The sequence below is a fragment of the Dermacentor albipictus genome, chromosome 2 (genome assembly GCF_038994185.2).
Source record: "Dermacentor albipictus isolate Rhodes 1998 colony chromosome 2, USDA_Dalb.pri_finalv2, whole genome shotgun sequence".
Lineage (NCBI taxonomy): Eukaryota > Metazoa > Arthropoda > Arachnida > Ixodida > Ixodidae > Dermacentor > Dermacentor albipictus.
In genome coordinates, this window is record NC_091822.1 from 198998292 (window position 1) to 199024053 (window position 25762).

The following is a 25762-nucleotide window of genomic DNA, read 5'->3' on the forward strand; positions in this document are numbered from 1 at the left end:
TTATCTAAATTACAAAAAAGTGTTCGTCACTAATGCTTAGCTTTATGTTGGTTGTTTATAAAGCAATTTTATGAGCAGAGCTTGAGCTAGCCGTCGGCAGGGGGACGCTGGTCTCGGAAATGTTTTGTTTTGTTGTGCGACATGCGGAAAGAAAAATAAGCGTCACTTAAAATCGGCTGTAAGCACTTTAGGACTTGTAGATAAAACTACCGTGAAGCTATAAATGTACCACTCGAACGCTCCTGAGGCCAGCGGGGTGCCTGTTAGCGCAGATAACGTCTGTCATATAATGCACGAGCGTGGCTCGAACGTAACCGTCTCGGAAAGTGGTGCGGAGAGTTCGATTGATGTTCAGTTGGTGAGCCTTGCGCCGTGTCCCGCCTAGAGAGAGTAGTTTCCAAAACACCCGGAAGGTGTTGTACATGTGAAAGTGGTGTTAGTCGAGCGGTTGCTTTGGTGTGTCACTTATGTTGTTCACTTGGCAAATGTTGACCGCAGTGTTTGCTGTCAAATGATCGCTTAGGCGCCATGTCGCGATTTGGGATCGTTCCTGTTTTCGATGTTAAGCAGCTCGGCTCTTCCGACCACGACGCAAAAAACTGTCTTCTGACAGCGCTTCAAGAGGCTATAAAGCAGGTATGCGCTTGACAACTTTTTGACGTGTGCTGTTTACCAAACACTAGACAGCGTCTCTGTCATTTAATAAACTCAGCTGAGCGCACAAACGTTTATAGATTTCTTTAACCCAAAGATATTCCAGAGAGATCAGCTAAAAACTGCTTTAGCGGTTCACACTGTAGTGTTCGATTATTGGAAAGACTTTGCAACGATAGCCTTACACCAGTAGAAACGAAGGTGTTGATTTCAATCAAAAAATGTTTTATAACTTAGTTCCGCATTTGTAGCCTACTTCACGACAGCACGTCATACATTGAAAATATTTTAGTGCGTTTGGCTTTGTGACAGTTTGTCTGATTGTAGGTGCAGAATGTCGCAGAGCCTGCTGGCACTGGTGCTTTGACAGAAGACACTCCAGAAGCTTGCTGGTTATGCGAACACCTTGACAGGGTGCTTCTCTATGGGTAAAAACTGACGTCCTTCACTCATTTGAGCCTATTTAAACTGTTCTTCTGTGTCTGCTTTCTTGGAAGTTAAGGTTTGTTCTGTGATTTGCAGCAAGATTTTACCTTTAATGTTTTGGAGCCTTTTGTTTCCTACAAGTGCTATATCTTTTTCCTGCCCAGTTTGCAAGAGCCCCAGTGGGGCTATTGGCCATGGGTGCGCAAGTTCACGCACCCTGCAGCCCAGCAAGAAATTGCTTCCTTGCCGTCAGTGTCCACAGATCTTGGATATGGCCGTGCTTGGCTCTTGGCTAGCCTTAATGGGGGACTGTTGGAGAGCTATATGCTGTCCTTCCGCCAGAATTTGCGGCTGCTGCGCAAAGGCTACTCATCGAACTCTCTCCTTAGAGATCCACAAGTAAGACGGTAGAAACAGGACAAACCTTGCGTGGCATGCATGGATTGGAGTGTTATAACATGCTGATAGGTCTCATCACTATGTGAATGTAGAATTGGTTCTTGTACCGAAAAAATGTTTTTCTTAGAAGCCCCATGCAGACTGGCATATACTGTAATATTAACATTATTATTTGTTATTAATGGTTTGCATTAGACTGTCTAAGTGTTATTTGTTAAATTAAGTTATATTTCATTGCTGTATGATATCACTTTGTGTTTATGCAGTACTTGGACCTGCTTGCCACCTTGCTGTCAGGATTGGAACACATTCCTTTCAGCCTGAACCAGGTACTTCTCTTGCATATCAACCTGTGATAGAAAATGAAGCTACACCTGCTATGGTGCGAGTGTTTAGTTGGAACTCTCGTTCTTTTTTTCCCCCCAGTGCTTTAGAGGTTAGGAAGCCATTTGGTATTAGGATGAAGCTTAAAGGGCGCCTCTCCAAGCCACTTAGCAAATTCTGGTTATATGCTGGAAGTTGTTAAGTGCCCTCTAAGGAGTGTTATAGCGAAATAATTTTTTCAGATTGGTTCTTTAAAGGTGTCCTGAACCACCCCTTGGGCATGGTGAAAAAGCACAGTCTGTGGATAGCATACGCTGCTGTGAACATCTCGGCCAAATTTTGCAGTTGTGCTCTGCACATGTAGCTCGCAAGTGGAGCGCGAAGTCACCTCCTTTTTGTTTTCATACACTCTCTTTTCAACAGAAGCCCGCTTCTAACTCTTTTCTGGATGCTTTATTTCGCAATATAGCAGATTACCATACACAGCTCTTATTGGCTAATAGCGGACATCAGTTAAGGAGGGCGTGGGGATTAATGCGCTTCTTCCTATTGTTACTGTGTCTATTTATTGACGTAGTTTAATAAACAAGCTGCAGAAAGCAAAAATGTGCTTTCGAATTTCGATCATAATTACGAACTTTCGGAGGAAGCCGACCATTGTCTGCTCACGCTCGGCCATGGTGCCAGCATAGGAATTACATTTTGGCCACCCTGCTTATTGATGTCGTAGCTGGTGGTTTTTGCTAATTTTGACTAGTTTTGACTGCCCAACTAGCCTCGAACCACATGAAACTTAAGGTGAGACCACACGCACACTCGCCTGTGCATGCTCACTTGTTGCCCCTGGTTAGATGCCTTGGCAGATGTTGCTTCGATTGAGCTATTGATAGCCCTTCAAAATGCCCAAGTTTGATGTGGCTACTACCCGTCCGTCAAGCTGGTGCACGACAAAGCTAGTGCGCACCACGTAGCACAACCAGACGGGCATATGAGTGTGAGCGTGCACTCAAGTCCTGTCACGCACAAAGCAAAGGCTGTGGATATGCATTACAGTTACATGTAGCTGTAGTCTGCTACTTAGCATATGTATTATATGCCAGGCTCCTCTGCACTTAACCCTTTGACGGTTTTTGCCGTACATGTACGGCTGCGGTTTTCTGTCCCGCAAGGTCTTTGAAGTACGGGTACGGTTTTAACCCTCCGTTTGAAATTTCACGCCATAATGACGATGCATGCTCACTGGGAGGTGCTGCCACCTCTTAGGACTTACAAGAAGCGTTTGAAATTTGCGCTACCTTCTTGGGGAGATAAACAGAACTGACTTCTAGCTTCAGCGTGTCGTGCAGACTGCGGCAACACCCCTCTTGCGGCTTCAGTTTTGCCGCGTGATCGCAACGGAGGCGCGCGAAACGTCATTTTCTCTTTGTCGGCACTCTCCTGCAGATACGGTGGAAGTTGATTTCTATCTTGATTGGTGCTGCTGTTAGCTTGTTTATAACCGCCATTCGCGAGGTATTCTTGCTCTCAGCGGCAACGCGCTTTTGCGGTTTCGGTTCCACCGCAACGGAGGCGCGCGATACATGATTTTTATCTTTGTCGGCACGCTATCACAGGGGCGGCGGAAGTTGATTTCTATCTTGATTGGCACTGCTCTTAGCTCGTTTATCACCGCCGCTCATGAGGTATTCTCGCTCTCTGCGGCTGTGCGGAGGCTCGCGTTTCAAGGAGTACCACACTCTGAAATACTATTGAACATTTTGCAGTTCTGAGTGATGCCGACACCAAAATACTGTTCCTAATTTTTTTTTTACTATTTATTCCCGACTATACATCTTGTACATTCAAGATCCGCAATAAAGTAATTTGACCACCTGGGAAAGTTTTCTTCAAAATAATTCGACCCTCAAAGGGTTAAAGAAGTTACTAACTATAAATATTTAGGTGTCACCCTTTGCAGCAACCTGTCCTGGAACCTTCACGTGCAAAATAAATCTTTCTTTGCTTTCTGTAAACTGTGCTTTCTCAAATACAAGCTTAAACACGCCTCATCCTCTGTTAAGCTGCTTGCTTATCACTACTTAATTCGACCGAAGCTCGAGTACACCTGTATTATCTGGGATCCATGCACTCGATGTTACATAAAGAAACTTGAACGAATCCAAAGACAGGCTATCCGATTTGTTTACAACAAATTTTCTACATTCGACTCTCCAACTGAACTATTCAGGTCTAATAATATTCCTACACTTGAATTGTGCCGAAAAAAATTTGACTTTCTTTCTCGGTTACTTAATAAAAAATTGGCACTCAACCCGGCATTGTAAGTCCACTAGTAACGAGACCTACTCGCCAACATCAGCAATATGCACTAACCTCTTATTTTGCCTGAACCAATCTATTTAAATACTCTTTCTTTCCACGCACCATTAATGACTGGAATGACTTGCCTTTATGAAACTCGTATCATGATTGCTTACTTTTTGTATCAGCATTATTGTCCTGTTGTTGCAGCATTTTGTTGTATTGTCATTACTTTACTTCCTGTGACCTAATAATGTATTATCCACCCTGCATGGACTTCATGTCCGCACTTTATAAATAATTAAATAAATACTGTGGCTGCCGCAAGGTGCCGTGATGAGTCCGCTGGTGGAGCACGCTGCAGCTCGCTCGGGACAGCCATGTTTGTCTTGCATTTGGTATGTGGCAAAATTGGAAGTAGTGGGGTCTATGTGAACGTCGAAAATCAAATTTGGACTGCACGCCATGGCGACATTTAGTAGGCAAAGCTTTGTGGGCACAGCCCTCTTCGCTGTCGTCTTCACAGTGCAAGGCATTGAAGAAGGTGTGGAAGCATCGCATAGGGGACGTTTGATTGCCAATAATTCCAGTTGTGCTGAACGCATTGAAGTGCTTTTTACATAAAAGTATTTCTGAAATAGTTTAACTACAAATGAATTTCTCAACTTCGATAAAAAGGTGTTCAGGGTCCCATGATTTGAGGAGGTAAGCTTCACTGCCAACATAGACACTTTCTCCATTTTTCCATGTCTATCTAGCCTTTGCAAGCGAGGCTAGCCACAATATTTACGGGTCTTGCCTGTGAAGGCTTCTTTTATCCTGTTTAGGCAATTATATGCACCAAACTGCAACGTCACGAGAGTTACAAGTAAAGGTTTGGGAACGTGCGTGACTTACCTGCAAGAACAGGACTCTATCTTTGAAGCAGGGTTGGGTAACAGCAGTCATTTGTGGCACCTTCTAGGGCCGCTGTAGCAAACTTCTGTTGTGCACTGAAGTTGACATATGCACAAGAGCTTCTTGTAAGCACTAAACTTGCTCCAAGAATTGCCAAAATTTTTCCATTGTAATGGATAGCATGCAATAAAGAATTAAAGCTTTCACAGAAATCTGGGGGGGGCTTTGTCATATTCCAGGAGTTGCCATGCTGCTTGTCTTTTTAGCACTGATGTTATTGAGCTATTATGATTGTTATGAATCATTTGCAGTTTCTGCTATGAACGCTCACAGAATCAACTTTTTCTATTAAACATGCTGTTTTTCATTGCTTCTTATTTACTTACGTATGTAACTAGACAGAAAGTAATGCTTGCGCCGTACAATTTTTGTTGTATATTGAAAGACATTCATTTGTTTTATTTCCCTCAGAACAATGCACTATTAGATGACACTAATGCTTGGCCAAAGATCATATCATATCGTCAGTCTCTGCTCCATACGGATGAAGATGTTGTGGTGCTACCTCAGGTGAGGGACCAGTAAAACTTCTACCATTGCTCTATGCACTGTACATAATGCGTGCTTAAGAATTCCCAAATTTTTCGTAACGTTTATGAATTCGGTGCTCGATTTACAATTCTATGAACATTGCATTGAGCTTAATAAAAATTAATTCTGTTTGTGGAAAAGTTTCACTTGTCAATCTCCAAGCTTTCTGTTACAAGTCTTTTGTTGCAAAAAGGACAAAAAGGGAGTACTTGTATCGTGCAAGCTTATACAGACAAGTTCCTAAAGCAGGTGATATTTGTAACAGCAAAGCTGTTGAAAAAGTCACTGTGATCTAAAAACAATATGTCGCTTGTTAGTCTCTGCTGTTCAAAGTTTGTTGCTACTTGTGTGCTACATATAAACTTACATCATCATCAATAAAGCATGTATGTATCCCTGGAAATGTGTGTGCTCACGATAAGCTTTAAAGAGAGAGAAAAAAAAAAGCGCTATCGCCCCCCCCCCTCCCCCCACAAAAATTTTTCTAGAGTTATAATATGCTTCAAACAGCTGCTAAGGCTGGATTATTTGCCTTTTTATCACACATAGTTGATTGTCATTACTCTCTATAGTGCACCTTATTTTGATAGTTATGCAAATTCATTTTCTACTGCTGTGTGTATCTTGCCATAAGAGCAGATGTGTTGAAAAAAAGAAAAGAATTTTGTAGAAGTACTTGCACAAAATTCTTTGGGTTCTGCTTTTGCACTTAATCAGTAGGTATTGGCCCAGTAATCGTGCTAAAGAAACTAATTTGCTCCAGCACGCGCATTTGTGTGGTTAGGTGCTCGTATCTCATGACCAGTTGTGGTTTCGATTTCGAAGAACACTTTGTGCCCTGTGACATAACAGGCACGCTTGTAAACTGCAGTTGTCACATGGGTGCGTAGACCTGTGATGCATGCCAGCGTACTGTCTATCATGGTCTCTGTGCTCATTTTTCATCTGCTTGTTTGACACTGGTTTGGTGGGAAACCTGTGCATTGTTGCACCATCGTAATGCATCGTTGGACAGAAGCCCACTACGTAGTATGATCCCAGCATTGGAGATTTTATGCCATTTTTTAGCATGTCTGCAAACTTCTTACCGTCATTTTCTCAGTAACTGGAGGGGTGTAGGGCAGGAATGCTGGTAGCGACATTCGGTGACACAGCGTCTAACCAGAGAGTACGAAAACGTACTACTGCAACTAACATGTTCTACCTAACTGGTGATCTGAAGTGTTGGTAGCAACATAATCGTTAAGGTATCATATTTTTATAGTAATTTCCTTCAACAAGCCTGACAAAAAAAATATAAGATGTATTGTAGTTGATCAAATCATCACAAGATGTTGCCACCAGCTTTGCTTCTGCTGGCCACAGCACCAGTAACTTGGCAGTCTGTAAAGAGTAAGTAGTTTGCATGTGCACTTCGTGTGTGTTCATTGCAAGACACCAACTGCAGACAGGGCTGGAACGTCTTCTGAGACAAGCCACTGACAAGTCAATGACATTGCACATCACCGAAATCAATTGCCGAAACTCGGGATGTAACATTGTTTACAAATAAGACCTATGCTGATGACTGCACTGATTGGTGCTGCATTTTCTAATTCGCCGCATGTGAAAACTGCAAAATTCAATTAAAATGTGTTCTAAGCTGCATTTGGGGCTATTGATACATTACAGATGATGCCTGTGAGCTAGCAGCAATTTACCGTATTAACTCGCATAACGATTGCACTTCTTGTGAAAAAAATTGACGCAAATTCAGGAGTGCTATCATTACACAGGTTAAATTTCCTGCAAAAAGAAAAACAATTTTGTCATCCCGCATTTGCTGCGGAATGACAACAGCTTAACAAACAGGCGGCTGCCACTGTAACAGTGCGGGACACCAAAACAAAAATGGTGGCTGGCGCAGCTAGCTGAACGTGTATTTTTTTTTCTCCTGAGTACATTACGTGCATTGAAACAGTTTCTTCCGTATCAGTAATTAATAATATTGTTAATATTGGCAAGTTTACGGTAATAACATAGCCATGTCCACTTTGAGGGGACAGAAACAGATGGGCGTGCTTAGCTGCCAAGGACATGGAAACACATGGCAGGCATGCTGCAAAAACTGCGGCATTTGTCTTTGCTACTATCCTAATACGGCACATTTCTGTTAGATGGTGGGTAAATATTTTAGCTGTGTTACATGCGTCGGGGTATCAAAAGAGTACACCTCTAATGTATCAGTGTAAGCATGGCTACTATCATTGCTGCTTGCGATTTGTTTCGTGCCCACGAGTGCAGATGAGAAGAATCAAAAGGCGCCTTTTTTGTTGTTGTAGACCACCACCATTATAAAGCCTACAAATAATAAAGCCAAGGCAAGTGTGGTAGTAGCTTTCTTTTTTCATGGAAGTGCGGAAAGGGATGGAAGAAATGAAATGTGGCATCTGCTTAAGAATGTTTGGTATGTGCAGATCGCTTGGTATGTCTTGAAGAGTCGTTCGCGTAGAATTTGACAGCATTCGACAGGGTAGTAAGCACGATCATCATTAGCTAGACTTGGCTTATGACATATCACTGCGGCAACTTTGGGGTGAAAGAAAAATTACGCTGGAAAGAAAAAAATCACATTTTGACGACAAAATTCGGGGGTGCGATCATTATGCAAATAAATATGGTAATGTACTCGTTATTCCAAGTTAGAATTTTTGTGTCAGTATCCCTTCAATGGAAAGCAAAAGCAGTTTCTTGTTTACCACACAAAAAAATTATGCTTAACCATCTCAGTTAAGTCTTTAAGAAATTTTAAGTCTCTTTGCATTGCACTTGTTGAAGTAGTCAGCTGACTGCGTTCCTGACACTGTGCATCGGTAGTGAGCTTGGAACAGCGCCAAAAACGCTGGCAGCTGTGTTAACCAATGCATCCGATGCCGAGTTGCACGAAATCTTGCGAAAGTTATTGACGAAGAGTACCTCTCCAGATTGTAGTCAAGCTCAAAATGAACCCACAGCGACCTTCACAAAAACATACGACGGTGACTCTGCGTCTGACTGGTCTGATGGTAGGCTGTTGCTAACGCCGTGAACGTGGTTTTGGTTTCGTGTCTGATTGTAATGTCCAGGCAATTTCGGACCCATTTTCTTCAAAAAAAAATATTCATTCATTTTGGGTAAATGTGGTACTTGCGAAAATGTGGCGCGATGAAGTTCAAGTGTTAAAGCGAGTGAAAGTGAAACTGGCAAGCTGCAGCACCTTCATCGCCGGTTCTGCTTATGTCACCCAGCCAGTGTGCTGCAATGGGGACCAAAGAGCCGCAACGCGCTCTCTGCCTGCCACTGGGTGACGTGAGCAGAATGTTGCTTCGAGGGGTCTGGGTACGTGAGCTGTCATGCATGCTTAATCTCGGAAGATGCAGCAACAGTTGCTGCTTGCAACAGCAATTGACATGGAACAGGAATGTTTGGCTACAGTTGTCTTAATTGTATGTTATGAAATATTGGAGCTCATGGCTGGTCTCTCAAATTTCAATTTTTTTTATTTCATAATACCCTAAAGGCCCCCAAAGGGGTATTACATAGGGGGAACCGATACATGAAAAAATGCGAGCTTTGCGCGTTACAGAAAAAACAACTATAGTACACAAAAGTTATACAAAATTAAAAAGAAAACACAAAAGTACGATGTCTAGCAAAATACACAAGTAAAACAATATGCAAAATACATTAGTCAAGTGAAACTCGGATATAAAATACAACACTGTCTGAGAAAACAAATTAAGGGAATTAAATAGGCACAATGTTAAAGAAGTAAAACGAGGTGTTACTCGAAACTGCTTCAGTTGTCACCTTAACAAATTGATGAGACATGAATACACTAGTACAATGTGCACGCATAACGGTAAGACAAATGATGAAAACAATAATACATTGAACAACGTATGAAGAAACAATACATGATGGATATTTACATGTAACTATTACGTAAAAGTTCGTGAAAGGTTGCGAAATCAGTTTGAGTAGCAATGTATGATGGTAGGTTATTCCATGCAACAACTGTTCGGGGAACGAAGGAGTTAGCATAGTTAGCTGAGTGACAACTGATGCGTTTTTTCTTGAAGATATGGTCTGTCTGTGGAAAGAAGGCTGTCGCTGGTTCAAAGATACGGTGAAGGTGCGGATGATGATAAAGTTTGTGCAGCAGTGAGAGGCGGGCAATTCTGCGTCGATGAGATAAGTCGTCAAGTTGAGTGTGAGCTTTTAGTGCTGAAACGCTAGTATAGGGTGAATAACTAATAATGCTTCCCATCACCTGGCTACAGGGAGTTTCTGTGATGACCATATCATCAACAGACAGCTCGACCAGCTCTCGTGAGGATGACTCGGGCATCCAGAGTGTTCGTGTCTCTTGTGCCACGCTGTCTTCTCTGGCATCACCTGCGGAGGAAGTGCATGTCCCCGAGACTTGTGGCTGTGCTGAATGTGCTGCCTTTCTTGATCGAGAACACATTCGGCGCATTATCAACCTAGACGTTGTTCCACCATCATCTGCCGACTCCAGTGAAGCAGCTGATTTAGAACTTGAGGTGACACGAGTTGTGATAACACGACGCAAAGGAGGAGGCCACAGTACTGCTAAACCAAGAACGCTGTTGTCAACATTTGGAAGTGAAGCTGTAACAACAGTGATATTGGAAGCTGGCGAGGCAACTAATGTTGATGGCAAGGTGTGTGCTCCACTGAGGCGGGCACTGGTTGGAGCTGAAGGGCAGTCTGTAGACTCCTCGCAAGGGGCCCCATTCAGCGAGAAGGGCAGGACTGGTGTTGCATGTTTTGCTGCGATGACCGAGTCGACTGGTTCCATGAGAGACTCGGGATGTTATGCATTTGTGGAAAGTGACAGAGGCGCACCAGATGGCTGTGAAGAAGAGGTTGATGAAGTTAGGCAGGAAGGGAGGACAACAGATGACTCTGAACAGCATGAGGATGTGTTTTCCATCTATGATTGTAGTGGCAAGTGCACCTCAGACGTGACATGTGATGACAGTGGTGACAATGGTTCTGCTACAGAAGGAGAGGCAGTGGAGTCTTCAAAGTTTGTTGAACAAGAACTGCTCGTAGAGACAAGCAAGAAAGAAGGATTTGATATCAAGTAAGCACACAGAGTACATTTTACAAAATGGGGCTTTGGATTGCACTGTTACTCTCGCTGAAACAAGGCACAGCACAGCTATTCAGGGATATGCACAATTTTCAGAGCTTGTGCATGCTGCTTTTAATCATTACTTGTCTGCTTTCTCTTGCTTGCCTTATATTCTCTTTGCCATGCTTGTGAGCTCCATTTGTTCAGACAGGAAGTTTAATGCTACTATGGTTGCTTGCAGTTGAAATGCCTTGTCAAGAAGAAAAAATCATTTTAGTCACTTTAGCATATTTTCCATAATATATGTGGAGCTGGCAAAGCACCTACCTGCTAACTGTAAAAACGAAACCTGAATCAAGCCTACAAAATATAATCGCTCAATACGATAAATGCACATGCAGAATGTAATGTTTTAGATGGAATGGCAGCTTAAAATTTTTGTGTGAGCATGTTTGAAATATGAAAGGAAAAGCAGCCACTGGTGTAAAATTCACTTCCATTCTGGGCTGCTATGCCCTCTGCATCACTGGGCTTTTTGTGCATGCATATATCTCAAAAGCTACAGCAGCTGTTGCTGTTTTTGTTGCTGTTTGTAGCAGTAATTGATGGGGAATATGAATGTTCGACCTCAGCTGTCTGAGAGCATGTAATGAAATATTGGAGCTCATGGCTGGTCTCTATCTAGTGCAGGAGTTTTCAAACTGTTCCGTTGAACTCGGGGGTTTCACAAACGGTGTTCTAGAGCTCTGCAAGGCCAGAAGAAATCTGACGCCATCTCCTCCTCAGTGGATTTTTTACAGTAGAGTTTGAATTTAACAATTAATACCACCATTTCTGTACTTTGGTAATCGTCGCAAAAAATGCCATAGCAGTAGCGGTGTTCAAGACTGATTGCTGTGCGATTCACGGTCTCACTGTGTCCACACTAGAAGCATTTCATTCGAGCTTGCAGGCGGGTTGAATGAGGATGAACATGTATGTCCCGAAAGCTGAAAGCAACTTTCGAATCTAGCAGCATGTTGGCTCATTATCTATATTTGACAATGACCGTCAGAGTAGGGACATGCAGGGCACCTCTGAAGTAAAAGCACGCTGATGTCCTCACAGACAGGGGTTCTGCAGCACTCTGGGAAGGCAGGTGGGGTTCCTCAAGGCTAGAATGTTTGAGAACCCCTGATCTAGTGTATATGTGAAACATACAAAAAATAGTGAAATCATTTTTTTTTTTCAGGGTAGAAAATAATGCTCTCCTCCATCTTACACTAGAGATATTTGAATCAGATGATGAGAAATTCTACAAGGTAAGGAAGTTTTACGTGTGTTGTTAGTTTTTTGAAATGTTGCTACAGCAATAGACTCATAATTAGTGTCCTGCATAGTTACTGGTGCTTTAAAAATGAGTTCTGAAACAATGTGCAGCTTCTATGTGATTACTACCACAACAGTTATGTGATAAGTGTTGGGAAAATTTTCTTGACTTTGTTGTTTGGATGAATTTTGCAGCATTACATGAGTATTAGATAATTTTGTGTTGCGGTTTTTCATGTTTGCTGTTACCAGTAAATGTTTCATGTGTGCATAGTGTTGCGCATGAAGTGAGCGAGCATTTTGGTATTGCCCCTGTTACACCTCCTCTTTTGGGCCATACTTTACTATATTTTCACTCCCACTGGCAAGCCCTGGGCATTAGGTTTTCTATGCACGCCTATGCTAGTGCAAAACTCCATTACACTAAACAGTTCAGAACCAGACAAGATGTGCAATGTTTCTGGACCTTCATTGTAAGTGTAGTTGATTCAAAAGAGATACTTAAGGTAAGAAGATTGCTTCAGTATTTTTGTTCATTATTAAGGCACCATTTTTATGGTGCAAAAACCAAAAGTAGAAGCGCATCTGCTTTGTTTGCACAAATATAATGCAAGGCGAGACTTTTCGTGGTTTGTAATAAATGTTACAGTTCTAACAAGATCTAACCATGTATACTGCAGGCGCATCTGTACAACCTGTTGCAAAGTGCTGCATTGAGCGTCCAAGTGCATGCATGTATGACAGGGCAGCTTAGTTGTGCGACAAGTCTGCTTGGGTGTGTGTACGCACAGACATATATTGTTGTAGCTGACTGAACCATTAGATTTAAAGCTTGGCTATAAGAATCCTTATTGTTATTATTTCCCCTCTTTGCGCTATCTCCGCTGTTCCCCTTAGTTGCACAGAATTCTGGCACCACCTGGCGACAAGAAGTTTGCTTTTGCACAACAGGGGAGCGGGGGCGAGGCTAGTCACCTAGGGTCTGAGCTCGCCACAAATGAACGACACAAATGGGAAGCCGCATATTGGTGGCAGCTGGTTTGAAAATTCACGGAAAGAGAATGCCAGATATTGCAGCACATCTGCTGTGAACCCCACAGGCATGAGTATTAGCATAGTGACCAAGCTTACTTATCTGGTGTATAGCAATGCTGTCAAGGTCGTTGATCTTTACTCTGATGGGTTTTCCACATTAATACTGCATAAAGCATGCAAGTTTGCTACAAACAAAGCTCTGCTGTGTGAAGTCATTCAGTCAGTCAGTTAACAAACTTTATTAAGGCCCTAAGGAACTACTAAGTCGTAGTTACGGGCCACTCCCACGTTGGAGCCAGAAGACCATGCTCCTCCACCCGTTTGCAGGCCCTTTGGACGGCCCTTAGTTGGTCCTGGGGATCGCTGCATCTAAGGGCCTCTTGCCAGTTCCCTTGTTTATTAAAAGGCGCATTTTGTAATGCAGAACACTGCCAAAGCATGTGTGCTAACGAGCAGTACTCTTCATTGCACTCAGGGCAGTGGGGGTCGATGTCCGGAGAAAAGTGGCTAAACTTTCCTCTCGAAGAGGAAGATACCGTTTGTAACATTCTCAATATGGAAGATTGAGATCTAGTTAGCTTTGGGTGTGGGAGCGGGAATTGCCTGTGCCCAAGCTGAGAGTGTTTGACTATTTCATGAAAAGAGAGTAAAGGGTCAGAGTTATGCTCACAATCCTGACTGCTTAGCATATCAGGACCATTGCAAAATCTTAGACCTCGCACTTGGTCATGAACTAGCTCATTCGGATTGGGTTTGCTCGGATGTACATTAGTTCCCATGTGTGCCGGGAACCACATGATAGTGTGAACAGCATCAGGCGATCTTTGCTTGATTATAGCCGCCGCCTCTTTCGAGACTAGGCCAGATAGAAAGGCTCGTATGGCTCACCTCGAGTCAGTGTAGATGTAAGGCTGTGAGGGGTCATTCATAGCTAGCGTGATGGCAGCCTGTTCAGCTGCCGCTACCGGGGTGTGTCTTACCGAAGCTGAATTAAGGATTTTCCCGTGAGGATCAGCTACAACAGCTACAAATGAATCTGCGCGCCCATACTGGGCAGCATCTACATAGGTAGTTAACTGCAGGCTTTTGTGCATAAAGTCAATGAGTTATCGTGCTCATGTCTTGCGTCTAGCTGCATTATATTGGGGGTTTACATTCCAAGGGAAAGGGCTAACTTGAAAGGTCGCCCTAACGGTGTGAGAGAGCATGATGGCATTCACATTGATAGCCAAGGGACCAGACCTGCAGACATTAATATGCATCTGCCTGCCTTCGAACACGAGAGGCAGACAGGTATTGTGAACCCCTAATCGTAAGAACTGCTCCGCGCTAGTGCTAGTGGGAATTCCCAGTATGCGTTTGATGCTTTTTCTCATCAGCGCATCAATTTTGGCCTCCTCCGAGCGGGACCAGTTGAGTTTTGATGCTACGTAGTTAATGTGGCTCATGAGGAGTGCATGATACAGCTTAAGGAGATTACTCTCACTGAGGCTGCCTCTACAGTTTGAGACTTGTGTGATTAATCGGAGCATGTTTTTCGTCTTTGCTTTGATGCGGACGAACAACAGTTTGATTGTTGCTTCCCTTCGCATTTAGTATCAGATGTAGAATCCTGACCGATTCGACTCTGGGGATCATCTGACCAGATTCTGCGTATAGGTTAATGGGAATCTAGTCGAGAGGGTTAGGGTGTCTCTTGCCCCTGTAATCTGATCTATAAAGCAGTAGTTCTGACTTTGATAGTTCAGACAGAGTCTCGTTCCTTTCAAGTACTCTTTGGTAACATCCAAGGCCTCCCGAAGGAGTTATTGGCCTCTACCAGGTGTGCCAAGTGTGCATCCATCCTGTTGACTTTTAAGGAGGTATGGTAGGGTAAATAGTACATTTTAGTTTTAACGTAATACTTTAGAAATGGCTGCAGATATTCCCATCAAATTTCAAGCGCTTACAAAAGATGCTCTTGGGTACAACACGAGACACTTGGTTTGTGTCTAGATGGCTTGCCTTTCCTGTAGCCTACCCCCAAAATTTCAGGTATGTTCAATTATTTGATGTACCTTTTTTCTGCAATCATGCAGAGGAATGTGATGATATTACACAGTGTTATTCTAAATACCCATAGGTTACATCTGAACTGAAGAGATATCATATCCACTTTGGAGTTCGCACCCCAAAAAAAATATCTCTCCTTGCACAAAGCCACAAGGGGAGTTTCTTGCAGTGTAAATTTTTACACTGTTACCATTCATATCATCAGAGATTTTTTTTTAGTTCAGAATATTTGACTAGTTGTAGTACATGTGTACAAAGTTTCACTGGAATGAGATGAATACTTTCTGAGAAAAGGTACATTGAATTTGAGAAATTCATAAAAAATTCAATTTGAGAAAACTGAAGTTTTATGTTCGAATACTGCTTGTGGATGCTCAAAATGCCCCAGGAGAATATATTTCACTGCTGACTCTCTTGCAGGTGTCTCCAAAACCCTTCTTAGTGTTCCTTTTTATCCGTTGTCCTTCCTTGCTCTCGGCACAGTCGTAGCATTCTGCTCTGTCAACATGCTCTTTGTCCATCTTGTCGAGGGCAATATTATAAAACAGACCTGAAACAATTCCAAGGACCTCCAGAACAGCTTTTCATGCAGAATTACTGTCATTGTAATAGGCTGCAGCATTGTTAGTTGCTGTCTTCAGTGTGTAAGCACTGACAAAGTTTTCTTAGGGCAGCGGCATCAGATGAGTTGGTTGAGTGACCCATTGGTGTTCTGTGTTCGTCTATGAATACATTTGCTCAGAATACTGATTGCCTTTGAAAGTTCTCTTTCTGTTCCATTTGCTGGACGATCGTGCCATCTTCTGGGCAAGTAATACGTTTGAAACTCAAAACAGAGGCGACCACGACCACGTAGGCAAAAGCAAGAGTTTTATACAAAGGACTATTACGTCATACTCTTGCTTCAAGTTGTTAACAAATTCGACTTCGCCCTGCCATCTGCTAGCCGCCTGGTTAGCTCAGATGGTAGAGCGGCTGCCTCAGAAAGGCGGTGGTCCCTGGTTTGAGCCCCGGATCAGAATGAATTTTTCGTCAACTGCGTTATTTTCCTTACGAGGAACCCGTATGTTATTCCTTTGTGGTAATTGCTATGATTGGGTGGATGTCTCATTTTCTTTTAATTAATATATTGTTACTTGTGGAAAAACACAGATGAAAGAGGCTATATACAAGCTATTTACACTAGAGCCAGACCGCCAGGCCGACACTCGCCCGCGCCAAGGGCACAGACCCACTTCGTCGTCGTTCTCGCGGCGGCTCGTCCCTTGAGCATCGCTCGATATGGTAATACTACCTCCCTGCGGCAAAAGCGCCGTCACGGTGCTTTTAAATATCCAAGGCGCGTGGAGAGTTGTAGGGTTTGAGTCGGGCGACGTGAACAATGTCACTGGTTGTTACAGCGGAGGACGTAGTTTCCTGATGTAGAACCCACTTGTTTCCTGATGTAGGTTCCGGAAATGGGCTGAGGTCTAAGCCGACACGATGGAAGGGCTCGGCAGGGATGTCGAGCGGCTGCAGGTAACCAGCGAGAGGCTGGGAAGGCTTCTTACGTCGTTGGCAAAGTTCACAAGCGGCGACGTAACGTTGTATGGAACGGGCAAGGCCCGGCCAGAAAAAACGGCGACGTACACGGTCATAGGTTCGATATACGCCGAGGTGTCCTGCTGTTGGTGCGTCGTGAAGCTCTTCTAGAATGGTTGAGTGGAGGTGTTTAGGTATGACAAGTTGGAACTCGGAGCCATTTGGATGAAGGTTATGACGGTACAGAGTACCGTTGCGGAGGACGAAGAGGCGTAGAGTGGCGTCGGCAGGAGAGTGTTCAAAACGGTCGACGAGTGCTCCGATGTAGGCGTCATGACGTTGCTCGTCGGCAAAATGAAGCAGCTGCGATACAGAGAATACACAAGCAGCACTGGTAATATTGGGGGAGTCGGGGTCGTCAACAGGGTAACGCGACAAGCTGTCAGCGTTTTGGTGCAGGCGGCCAGACTTGTATACCATGGAATATGAAAATTCTTGTGGCCTCAAAGCCGATCGACCAACCGGGCCTGTAGGATCTTTTAGCGATGAGAGCCAGCAGAGAACATGATGGTCAGTGATTACGGAAAAAGGGCGGCCGTGCAGGTAAGGATGCAACTTCGCAACTGCCCAGACTACAGCAAGGCATTCTCGTTCTGTAATGGAATAGTTGCGCTCTGATGGTGTGAGGAGGCGGCTCGCATAAGCAATAACGTGATCCTGGCCACGCTGACGCTGGGCTAAGACGGCATCTACGCCATCACCGCTGGCATCTGTACGCAATTCTGTAGGGGCATCAGGGTCGAAGTGGGCGAGAATGGGTGGTGAGGAGAGAAGAGTGACAAGACGAGAGAAGGCGGCGCCTTCTGCAGTACCCCACGAGAATTGTACGCCTTTCTTCAAAAGATTAGTGAGGGGTCTAGCAGTTGCCGCAAAATCTTGAAACGAAACGACGAAAGTACGAGCATAGCCCCATAAAACTTTGAACGTCTGCAGCTGTCTTAGGAACCGGAAAGTCTCGGACAGTGCGAGCTTTGTCGGGATCAGGCGGTACTCCTGAAGCGTCAAAGAGGTGGCCCAGAGCAGTAACTTGGCGGCGGCCGAAACAACATTTGGATGAGTAAAGTTGTATCTTCGCCTTTCGAAATACATTAAGGATACCTGTTAGACGCTCAAGGTGAGTGTCGAACGTGGGCAAGAAGACGATGACGTTGTCGAGGTAGCAGAGACATGCGGACCATTTGAAACCACGGAGCAAGGAGTCCATCATACGCTCAAAGGTGGCAGGGACGTTGCATAATCCAAACGGCATTACTTTAAATTGGTATAGGCCATCAGGTGTGATGAACGCGGTTTTTTCTCTGTCTATATCATCAACAGCAATCTGCCAGTATCCAGAATGAAGATCAATAGAGAAATAGCTGGAACCGTGGAGGCAGTCAAAGGCGTCGTCTATACGTGGGGGCGGGTAGACGTCCTTAGTAATGTTCAGATGGTGGTAGTCTACACAGAAGCGCCACATGCAATCCTTCTTCTTAACCAACACTACAGGTGATTCCCAGGGACTCGAAGAAGGCTCAATGATGTTTTGTCTAGCATTTTGTTGACTTCACTTTGAATTACTCGGCGTTCCGACGCAGAAACTCGACATGGTCATCGGTGAATAGGAGTAGCATCGCCAGTAAGAATCCGATGCTTGACCGCGAGCGTCTGGCTTAAAGGGTGATCGTCGAAGTCGAAAATATCTCTGTAGGACGATAATACCTGGTAAAGGTCTTCAGCCTGCGCAGAAGACAGGTCCGTCGCAACCATTTTTTGTATCTTGGGATCGGCGGTCGAGGCTGGCACGATGGGCCTGCTAAGCTTGCAAGAAGCATCGGTCGATAAAGTTGCCACGGGATGGTCGCCGAGACAATCAACATTGGCAAGGCAAATGCCTTGTGGTAGAATTTGCTTTGCCAATCCAAAGTTAAAGATAGGCATGAAAGTGCGGTTCGCGGTAATAGTAAGTATACTGTGAGGCACGGTAACGTCATGCTGTAGTGGAATGTCGGGCAGAGGAGTGACGAGGTACTCGCCATCAGGGACTGGTGGGGAAGACAAGAGTTCAATATAGGCTATTGATTTTGGCGGCTGGCGAATAAAGCCGGTGGGGCGTAGGCGGCACTGGGGTGCGTCAGAAGGTCCTGCAAGAATCGGCAGCTTACTGGAAGAGCAGTCAATAAGAGCAGAATGCACAGAGAGAAAATCGAGGCCGAGAATGAGGTTGTGGGGGCTATGAGCAATCACGGTGAAGAGGACAGGAGTGTGGCGGCCGGCGATGCTAACACGTGCCGTACACATGCCGATGATAGGCACAGTACCGCCATCCGCATTGCGCACCGACGCTGGGGTGAGGAGCTTGTTCAGTCGTCGTCGGAAGGCAGCACTCATAATAGAAAGATGTGCTCCTGTATCGATGAGTGCCGTGACAGGATAGCCATCAACGTCAACATCAAGAAGGTTTTGGTTTGTGTGTAACGTGAGCAGAGGATTTGAGGGCAGGTTGGACAATGCAGCTTCACCTCCAGTAGCTGGAGTGCCTAGTTTTCCGGCTGGATCCGGGAGGCGATAGGCGACGGAGAGAAGTGACGAGGTTCGGGCGAACGAGACTGATGCTGTCGAGGTGAGGGCGAGCGGCTGTAGCGAAGGTTCGGGGCAGGAGCATCAGCGGCAATGGGTTCATGGCGGGTGGCTTGGGGAGAGAAGGTTCAAAGGGGTGGGAATGAGCGGCGGTGTATATCCGAGGAGGTGGTGGCCATCGGTTGTGGCAGTGACGAGCGATGTGGCAGATGCGACAGCAGTGGAAGCAGCTCGGCCTGTCATCTGGGGCGCGATCGGAGATATTTTGTTCGATACGCGTTCTGTTCAGTTGCTGCAACGTCACAAAGTTGCAGTATGCAAAATTTGTGACAGCAGGGCGGAGAGAGCAGCCAATCAGGAAGCGGTGACCTCCCAGGAAGTTCACTTCTGTCGTTTGTCGTCTGCTTGCAGGCAGTATACTACAAAACGAAATGTTTCTTGTCTTCCAAATGAATGAAATCTTTATCTAAAAAATGTATTTTTTCTTCTCAAGCCCAAACACGTTTTCAAATTGTAGTACGTGTGACTACTGCAATTTATAACTATTAGGTTCTGGCGCACTTTTCAAGAGGCAGCGACAACATCCCAGTGGCTCGCTGGCACCGATGATGTCGATTTCTCTGTACGACCAACGAATTATTTGTTTCGAGAAACAAAAACGACGCTGGAATTCACTTTCTGCCATTTCTTCAAACGCGTTTCGCACCGCCACCCGCTCTCCTCCTTCCTCTAGAAACGCCAGCGCAACAACCTATGTTTCCAACGAAAGCGCCATTTTCTAGAATTAAACTATGGATTGGATTCAAACCTGCCATTCCGCAGCTGAAAAGGCCGCCTGTTGGGTCCAATCCAATCCACCAGACGCGCCATGCGAAGCCGTATGATCGCTCCAAACTTCTCAACTCCCGTCGCGTTCGGACGAAATGCTCGGTGGGCGGATGATTGACAGGAGCGTGTCGTCATTTTGACGTCACCAAAAACGGGGCGGCGCCCCACGCTGGCGCGGAGTAGGCCAATCGCGCGCGCCGGTAACCGAATGAATGCACCGAACAACTATCTCCGATCACACTCCAGGGCTACGCCATTCAGACAGGTTGCGTCAAGATGTGGCAGAAAAGGACTGCCGGGGACGAGGAGGGCTGTTAGAGAACTGGGGAACCGTGGGCGGAGACGATGAACACACAGAGTTGAGACCCATGTTCTCAAATTCCTGTCTGACGACGGCCTGAATCAGCGCAGTCGTGGTTGCTGGTGGATCGGGAGGCGTCGCGGAGAAAGCTGGCAAACAGGCGGCCTCGAGCTCGCGGTGAACAATACGGGTTATGTCGTCACAGGGGGTGGTCTGACGCGGTCGACCCTCGCATGTCGACTTAGCAGCAGTGTTGGGTAGCCGTGTGATGTGATGTGTGATACGGCGGCTCTTAGCTTGTTCAAGGCGACGGCATTCTTTGATGATAGCGCAGATAGTCGAGACATGGCCGAAAACAAGCAAATTGAAAGCATCATCAGCGATGCCTTTTAGCACATGCGACACTTTATCTGCTTCAGACATAGTATCGTCAGCTTTGCGGCAGAGAGCCAAGACGTCGAGGATGTATGAAACATACGGCTCTGTAGATGTCTGAACACGAGACACAAGAGCCTTTCTCATGGCAGCCTTGTGCCCAATGGGGTCGCCGAACAGTTCCGTGAGCTTTTCTTTGAAGCTGTTCCAACTGGTTATCTCATCGTCATGCGTTTGGCGCCACACGCGTGGGGTGCCGCCGAGATAAAAGATGACATTGGCGAGCATGATCGTTGGATCCCACCTGTTATTAGCACTGGCGTGTTCATAGCGCTTGATCCATTCGTCAAAGTCCTCTCCCTCCAGGCCAGAGAACACACCAGGGTCGCGATGTTGGGCATCCGTGATGATTGGACCAGTCGGACAAGCCGAAGCCGTTGCAGAGGCGGTCTCGTCACCGGGAGGCATGGTGACAAGCTCGATGTAACGACCACTCCCGAGTTCCGTGGTGAGGACGGGGATCGCTGACCTCCACCAGAATGTTACTTGTGGAAAAACAGAGATGAAAGAGGCCATATACAGGCTATTTACACTGGAGCCAGACTGCCAGGCCGACAATCGCCCGCGCCAAGGGCACAGACCTACTTTGTCATCGTTCTCGCGGTGGCTCGTGCCTTGAGCATCGCTCGATGATATCGTAATAATATGATTTTTTAGTGCAAATCATTTACTGACCAGACACACACAAGCAAAAAAAAAAAATAACCATGCCATAACGAAGAAAACTGCGAACGACAATGATGAACAAACCGGCCTCCATCTGCCATTTTAAACACCAGGGCATGCGGCGCACTTCGGCACAACATTTGAACCACTGGCATCAACTAATGCGCACGTGCAAGCGCGCTTGCCACGCTGGAGTCACATGAACGAACTTGCTGGGCCGCCTGTGACTACTTGGTGCGCCTGCGCCGTCGTCATCTTTGTTGTACTATGTAGGGCAGCTGGAATTGCTGCTTGCATTAGCGGTCCGCAGTGAGGTGAGGACTCCCGCAGATGGCACACTTTGACGTGCACGGATGATCTTCGGCAGTGGAGGCTAGACCGCATCCCCTGCATTTCTTCCTACTTGGGTTCGGGCACACATTGGCTTGATGTCCAAAATTGCCACAGTTGTAACACACTTCTGCTTGTCTTCTGTATAGCGTGCAGGGCAGCATGCCCGCGCCACACATGATGTAGTTCAGTGCTCTCGTACCTTAGAAGAGCACCACCACCGTCGTAGTAATCTTGATGCGTATCATCTCGAGCGCTTTTGGCTTCTGTTGGTTAACAATCATTGTCCGCAGCTGAGCATCGCTGAAGTCAGCATTGACCCCGTGAATGACTCCTTTGCATGTGTTGTCCGAGGTGGCTAAATAAGCTGCCACGTCGTACCTGGCTTCCCTGAGGTGCATCTGCTGAACGGCCTCGTAGGCACACACGTTATTCCTCGCCAGTGTAGAAACAACGAGAATGTTCTGAGCAGCGTTGGGGCAGATGTTTCCACCCATTTCATCTGGAGCTAAGGCCGCCGCCATGGCCAAAGCTTGGGCTAGTCGAATTGTACTGACTTTAGTGACGTCGAGGCCTCCTCTTGATGTGATGATGCGTATATGGTCCCGAGGCATTTTCGGGAGTCTTGAGGCATTCACGAGCTGCTTCATCGCACTCTGTGGGATGGCCGTGTGGCAACCGCCTTTCTTGCCATTCTGCGTCTCCGTGCTGGCCGTTGACATCGGAATCCCTGGTCGAGCCTTCTTGTTTCTGTCCGCTGCCATGGTCCAGCCGGGGCAATTTGCTTTGTCGGGGTCAATCTCACCCCCTTCCACCATCTCAACTTCAGGCATTTCGCCCCACAACGCCGAGTAGGCCGTGGCATACCTAGGACGCCGCGCCAACGCTAGGCTGTGCCTGTTAGAGTGAGCCGACAAACAACGTGGTCAATAGTTCAAAGTCTCTCAAATTGTCGAAAAGCTCACCTATCGACAAAAGTCCAGTATGGGCTAGTTCCTTGCTACAAACTGCATTGAATGATGCACAACTTTCCAGGATTTGGCAAAAAAAATTCACCAAAATTATTTGAAGACGCTGGAGCCGATGTTTACAAGGCCGCACTACTCGGTACAAGAATCAGATGTATGTGTTAAGAGACAAAGCCGGCAATATCATTACTTATATGGATGAGATAGTTCAAGTGGGTGAGGAGTTCTATAGAGATTTATACAGTACCAGTGGCACCCATGATGATAATGGAATAGAAAACAGTCTAGAGGAATTCGAGATCCCACAGGTAACGCCGGAAGAAGTAAAGAAAGCCTTGGGAGATATGCAAAGGGGGAAGGCAGCTGGGGAGGATCAGGTAACAGCAGATTTGTTGAAGGATGGTGGACAGATTGTTCTAGAGAAACTGGCCACCCTGTATACGCAATGCCTCATGACCTTGAGCGTACCGGAATCTTCGAAGAACGCTAACATAATCCTAATCCATAAGAAAGGGGACGCCAAAGACATGAAAAATCATAGACCGATCAGCTTACTGTCAGTTGCCTGCAAACTATTTACTAAGGTAATCGCAAATAGAATCAGGAACACCTTAGACTTCTGTCAAGCAAAGGACCAGGCAGGATTCCATAAAGGCTACTCAACAATAGACCATATTCACACTATCAATCAGGTGATAGAGAAATGTGCGGAATATAACCAACCCTTATATATAGCTTTCATTGATTACGAGAAAGCGTTTGATTCAGTCGAAACCTCAGCAGTCATGGAGGCATTATGGAATCAGGGTGTAGACGAGCCGTATGTAAAAATTCTGAAGGATATCTATAGCGGCTCCACAGCCACCGTAGTCCTCCATAAAGAAAGCAACAAAATTGCAATAAAGAAAGGCATCAGGCAGGGAGATACGATCTCTCCAATGCTATTCACAGCGTGTTTACAGGAGATATTCAGAGACCTGGATTGGGTAGAACTGGGGATAAAAGTTAATGGAGAATACCTTAGTAACTTGCGATTCGCTGATGATATTGCCTTGCTTAGTAACTCAGGGGACCAATTGCAATGCATGCTCACTGACCTGGAGAGGCAAAGCAGTAGAGTGGGTCTAAAAATTAATCTGCAGAAAACTAAAGTAATGTTTAACAGTCTTGGAAGAGAACAGCAATTTACAATAGGTAGCGAGGCACTGGAAGTGGTAAGGGAATACGTCTACTTAGGGCAGGTAGTGACGGCGGATCCGGATCATGAGACTGAAATAATCGGAAGAATAAGAATGGGCTGGGGTGCGTTTGGCAGACATTCTCAGATCATGAACAGCAGGTTGCCATTATCCTTCAAGAGAAAAGCATATAACAGCTGTGTCTTACCAGTACTCACGGACGGGGCAGAAACCTGGAGGCTTACGAAAAGGGTTCTACTCAAATTGAGGACGACGCAACGAGCTATGGAAAGAAGAATGATAGGTGTAACGTTAAGGGATAAGAAAAGAGCAGATTGGGTGAGGGAGCAAATGCGAGGTAATGACATCTTAGTTGAAATCAAGAAAAAGAAATGGGCATGGGCAGGACATGTAATGAAGAGGGAAGATAACCGATGGTCATTAAGGGTTACGGAGTGAATTCCAAGGGAAGGGAAGCGTAGCAGGGGGTGGCAGAAAGTTAGGTGGGCGGATGAGATTAAGAAGTTTGCAGGGACGACATGGCCACAATTAGTACATGACTGGGGTTGTTGGAGAAGTATGGGAGAGGCCTTTGCTCTGCAGTGGGCGTATCCAGGCTGATGATGATGATGATGATAATGATGACTACTCGGTGCGCCCTGGCGTTACGTCCTATGTGAAGTGGTACAATAGCGAGGTTTTACGCTAACAGAATTTGCATCGCTCAAATGTTAACGTGTTGCTCATCAACACAAGCTTAGTTGTGTAGACTTTTTGCCTGAACTCTGGGCTATAGCTTAAATTTTTTTTTCACTTTCTATACTAGTTGGCTTGAACTGTGGAATGGGGTGCAACAAAAAGGCCTTATTATTAAAAAAATTCTTACCCATCTGCTTTATTCTCACAATGCATAGTTCTTGAGTGTGTTGATAGTCATGATATCGTAGATGCCCTTGGTTTTAGTAAGAAATTTCGATTATTGCATCACACTAAAGTGAGTGTAGGTGCAAGTTATCTAATGAGTATATAGTGCCCAATCATGTATGTGCCTCGAAATTGAGATAAACTATTAGAAAGCTGGCAATATCCTGTATTATGCCTTGTGCCTAATGGAGACTACAGCATGACTTTTATTTTTGTGTGTTTTTGCTGTTCAACACATTCAGATGTTTCTGGCATGGAAGTGCTGTGATGGAAAAGGACTTTTGGAGCCTATTTATGTTCTGATGACAAACAAATTTCTGTACATACTTCGACCGAGGGCTGAGGTGAACCTGTTTGCCAGAGACTTTTCTGTGCGCCTCATTGAAGTCAAGGTGGTCACAGTGAGTAGACAAATCTGCTGGCTCTTGAGGCTTAATTGTTTCATTGGTCCACAACATGCTTCTGTTTTCTGAAGTGTTGAAAGTTGAACACTTTGTGTCAAAATATTGTTGCCGACACTTGATTGAGGACATCACCATGTGACAAAACACTGTTTAGCAGTGCTTTTTGAATGCGTGTTGCCTGCTTTAAATTTCACAATAGAACTAAAAGATTAGAAGTAAGCTCTTCATACACTAGTTAAGCTGCTGGTGCTTTCAGGAAACTTGAAGCTGTGAACTTGGATTCCTCATTATCTCCATGACAACTACTTTATCAATGGCCAGAGTGGTGTGAAACACTTGGGACATTTACTTGTTCCACTAGTATTTGTTGTCATTAAATCTTTGAGAATGTGTTAGAAATGTTGTTTTGATGTAATATTTGGTGTATGAAAGGGACCACTTCATTGGTATTTGAGAGAAGGTTAGTCAGGTGTGCACTG

General features: G+C 45.2%; 1 protein-coding gene across 2 annotated transcripts in view; it reads left to right on the top strand.

The window, feature by feature from the left end:
• The first annotated feature begins 83 nt into the window (after positions 1-83).
• The window catches only part of LOC135904530 (pleckstrin homology domain-containing family M member 2-like), a 93410-nt gene continuing 67731 nt past the window's right edge, over positions 84-25762 (top strand). Inside the window, exons 1-8 of one of the 2 annotated variants that reach the window (XM_065435338.1) lie at positions 84-636; positions 982-1082; positions 1245-1479; positions 1746-1808; positions 5473-5571; positions 9894-10723; positions 11946-12015; positions 25122-25280. In XM_065435338.1, the coding sequence (XP_065291410.1) occupies positions 529-636; positions 982-1082; positions 1245-1479; positions 1746-1808; positions 5473-5571; positions 9894-10723; positions 11946-12015; positions 25122-25280 (1665 nt within the window). In that variant the 5' untranslated portion in view covers positions 84-528. The remainder of the gene's footprint in view (positions 637-981; positions 1083-1244; positions 1480-1745; positions 1809-5472; positions 5572-9893; positions 10724-11945; positions 12016-25121; positions 25281-25762) is intronic. The other variant, XM_065435339.1, reaches the window with a different exon arrangement.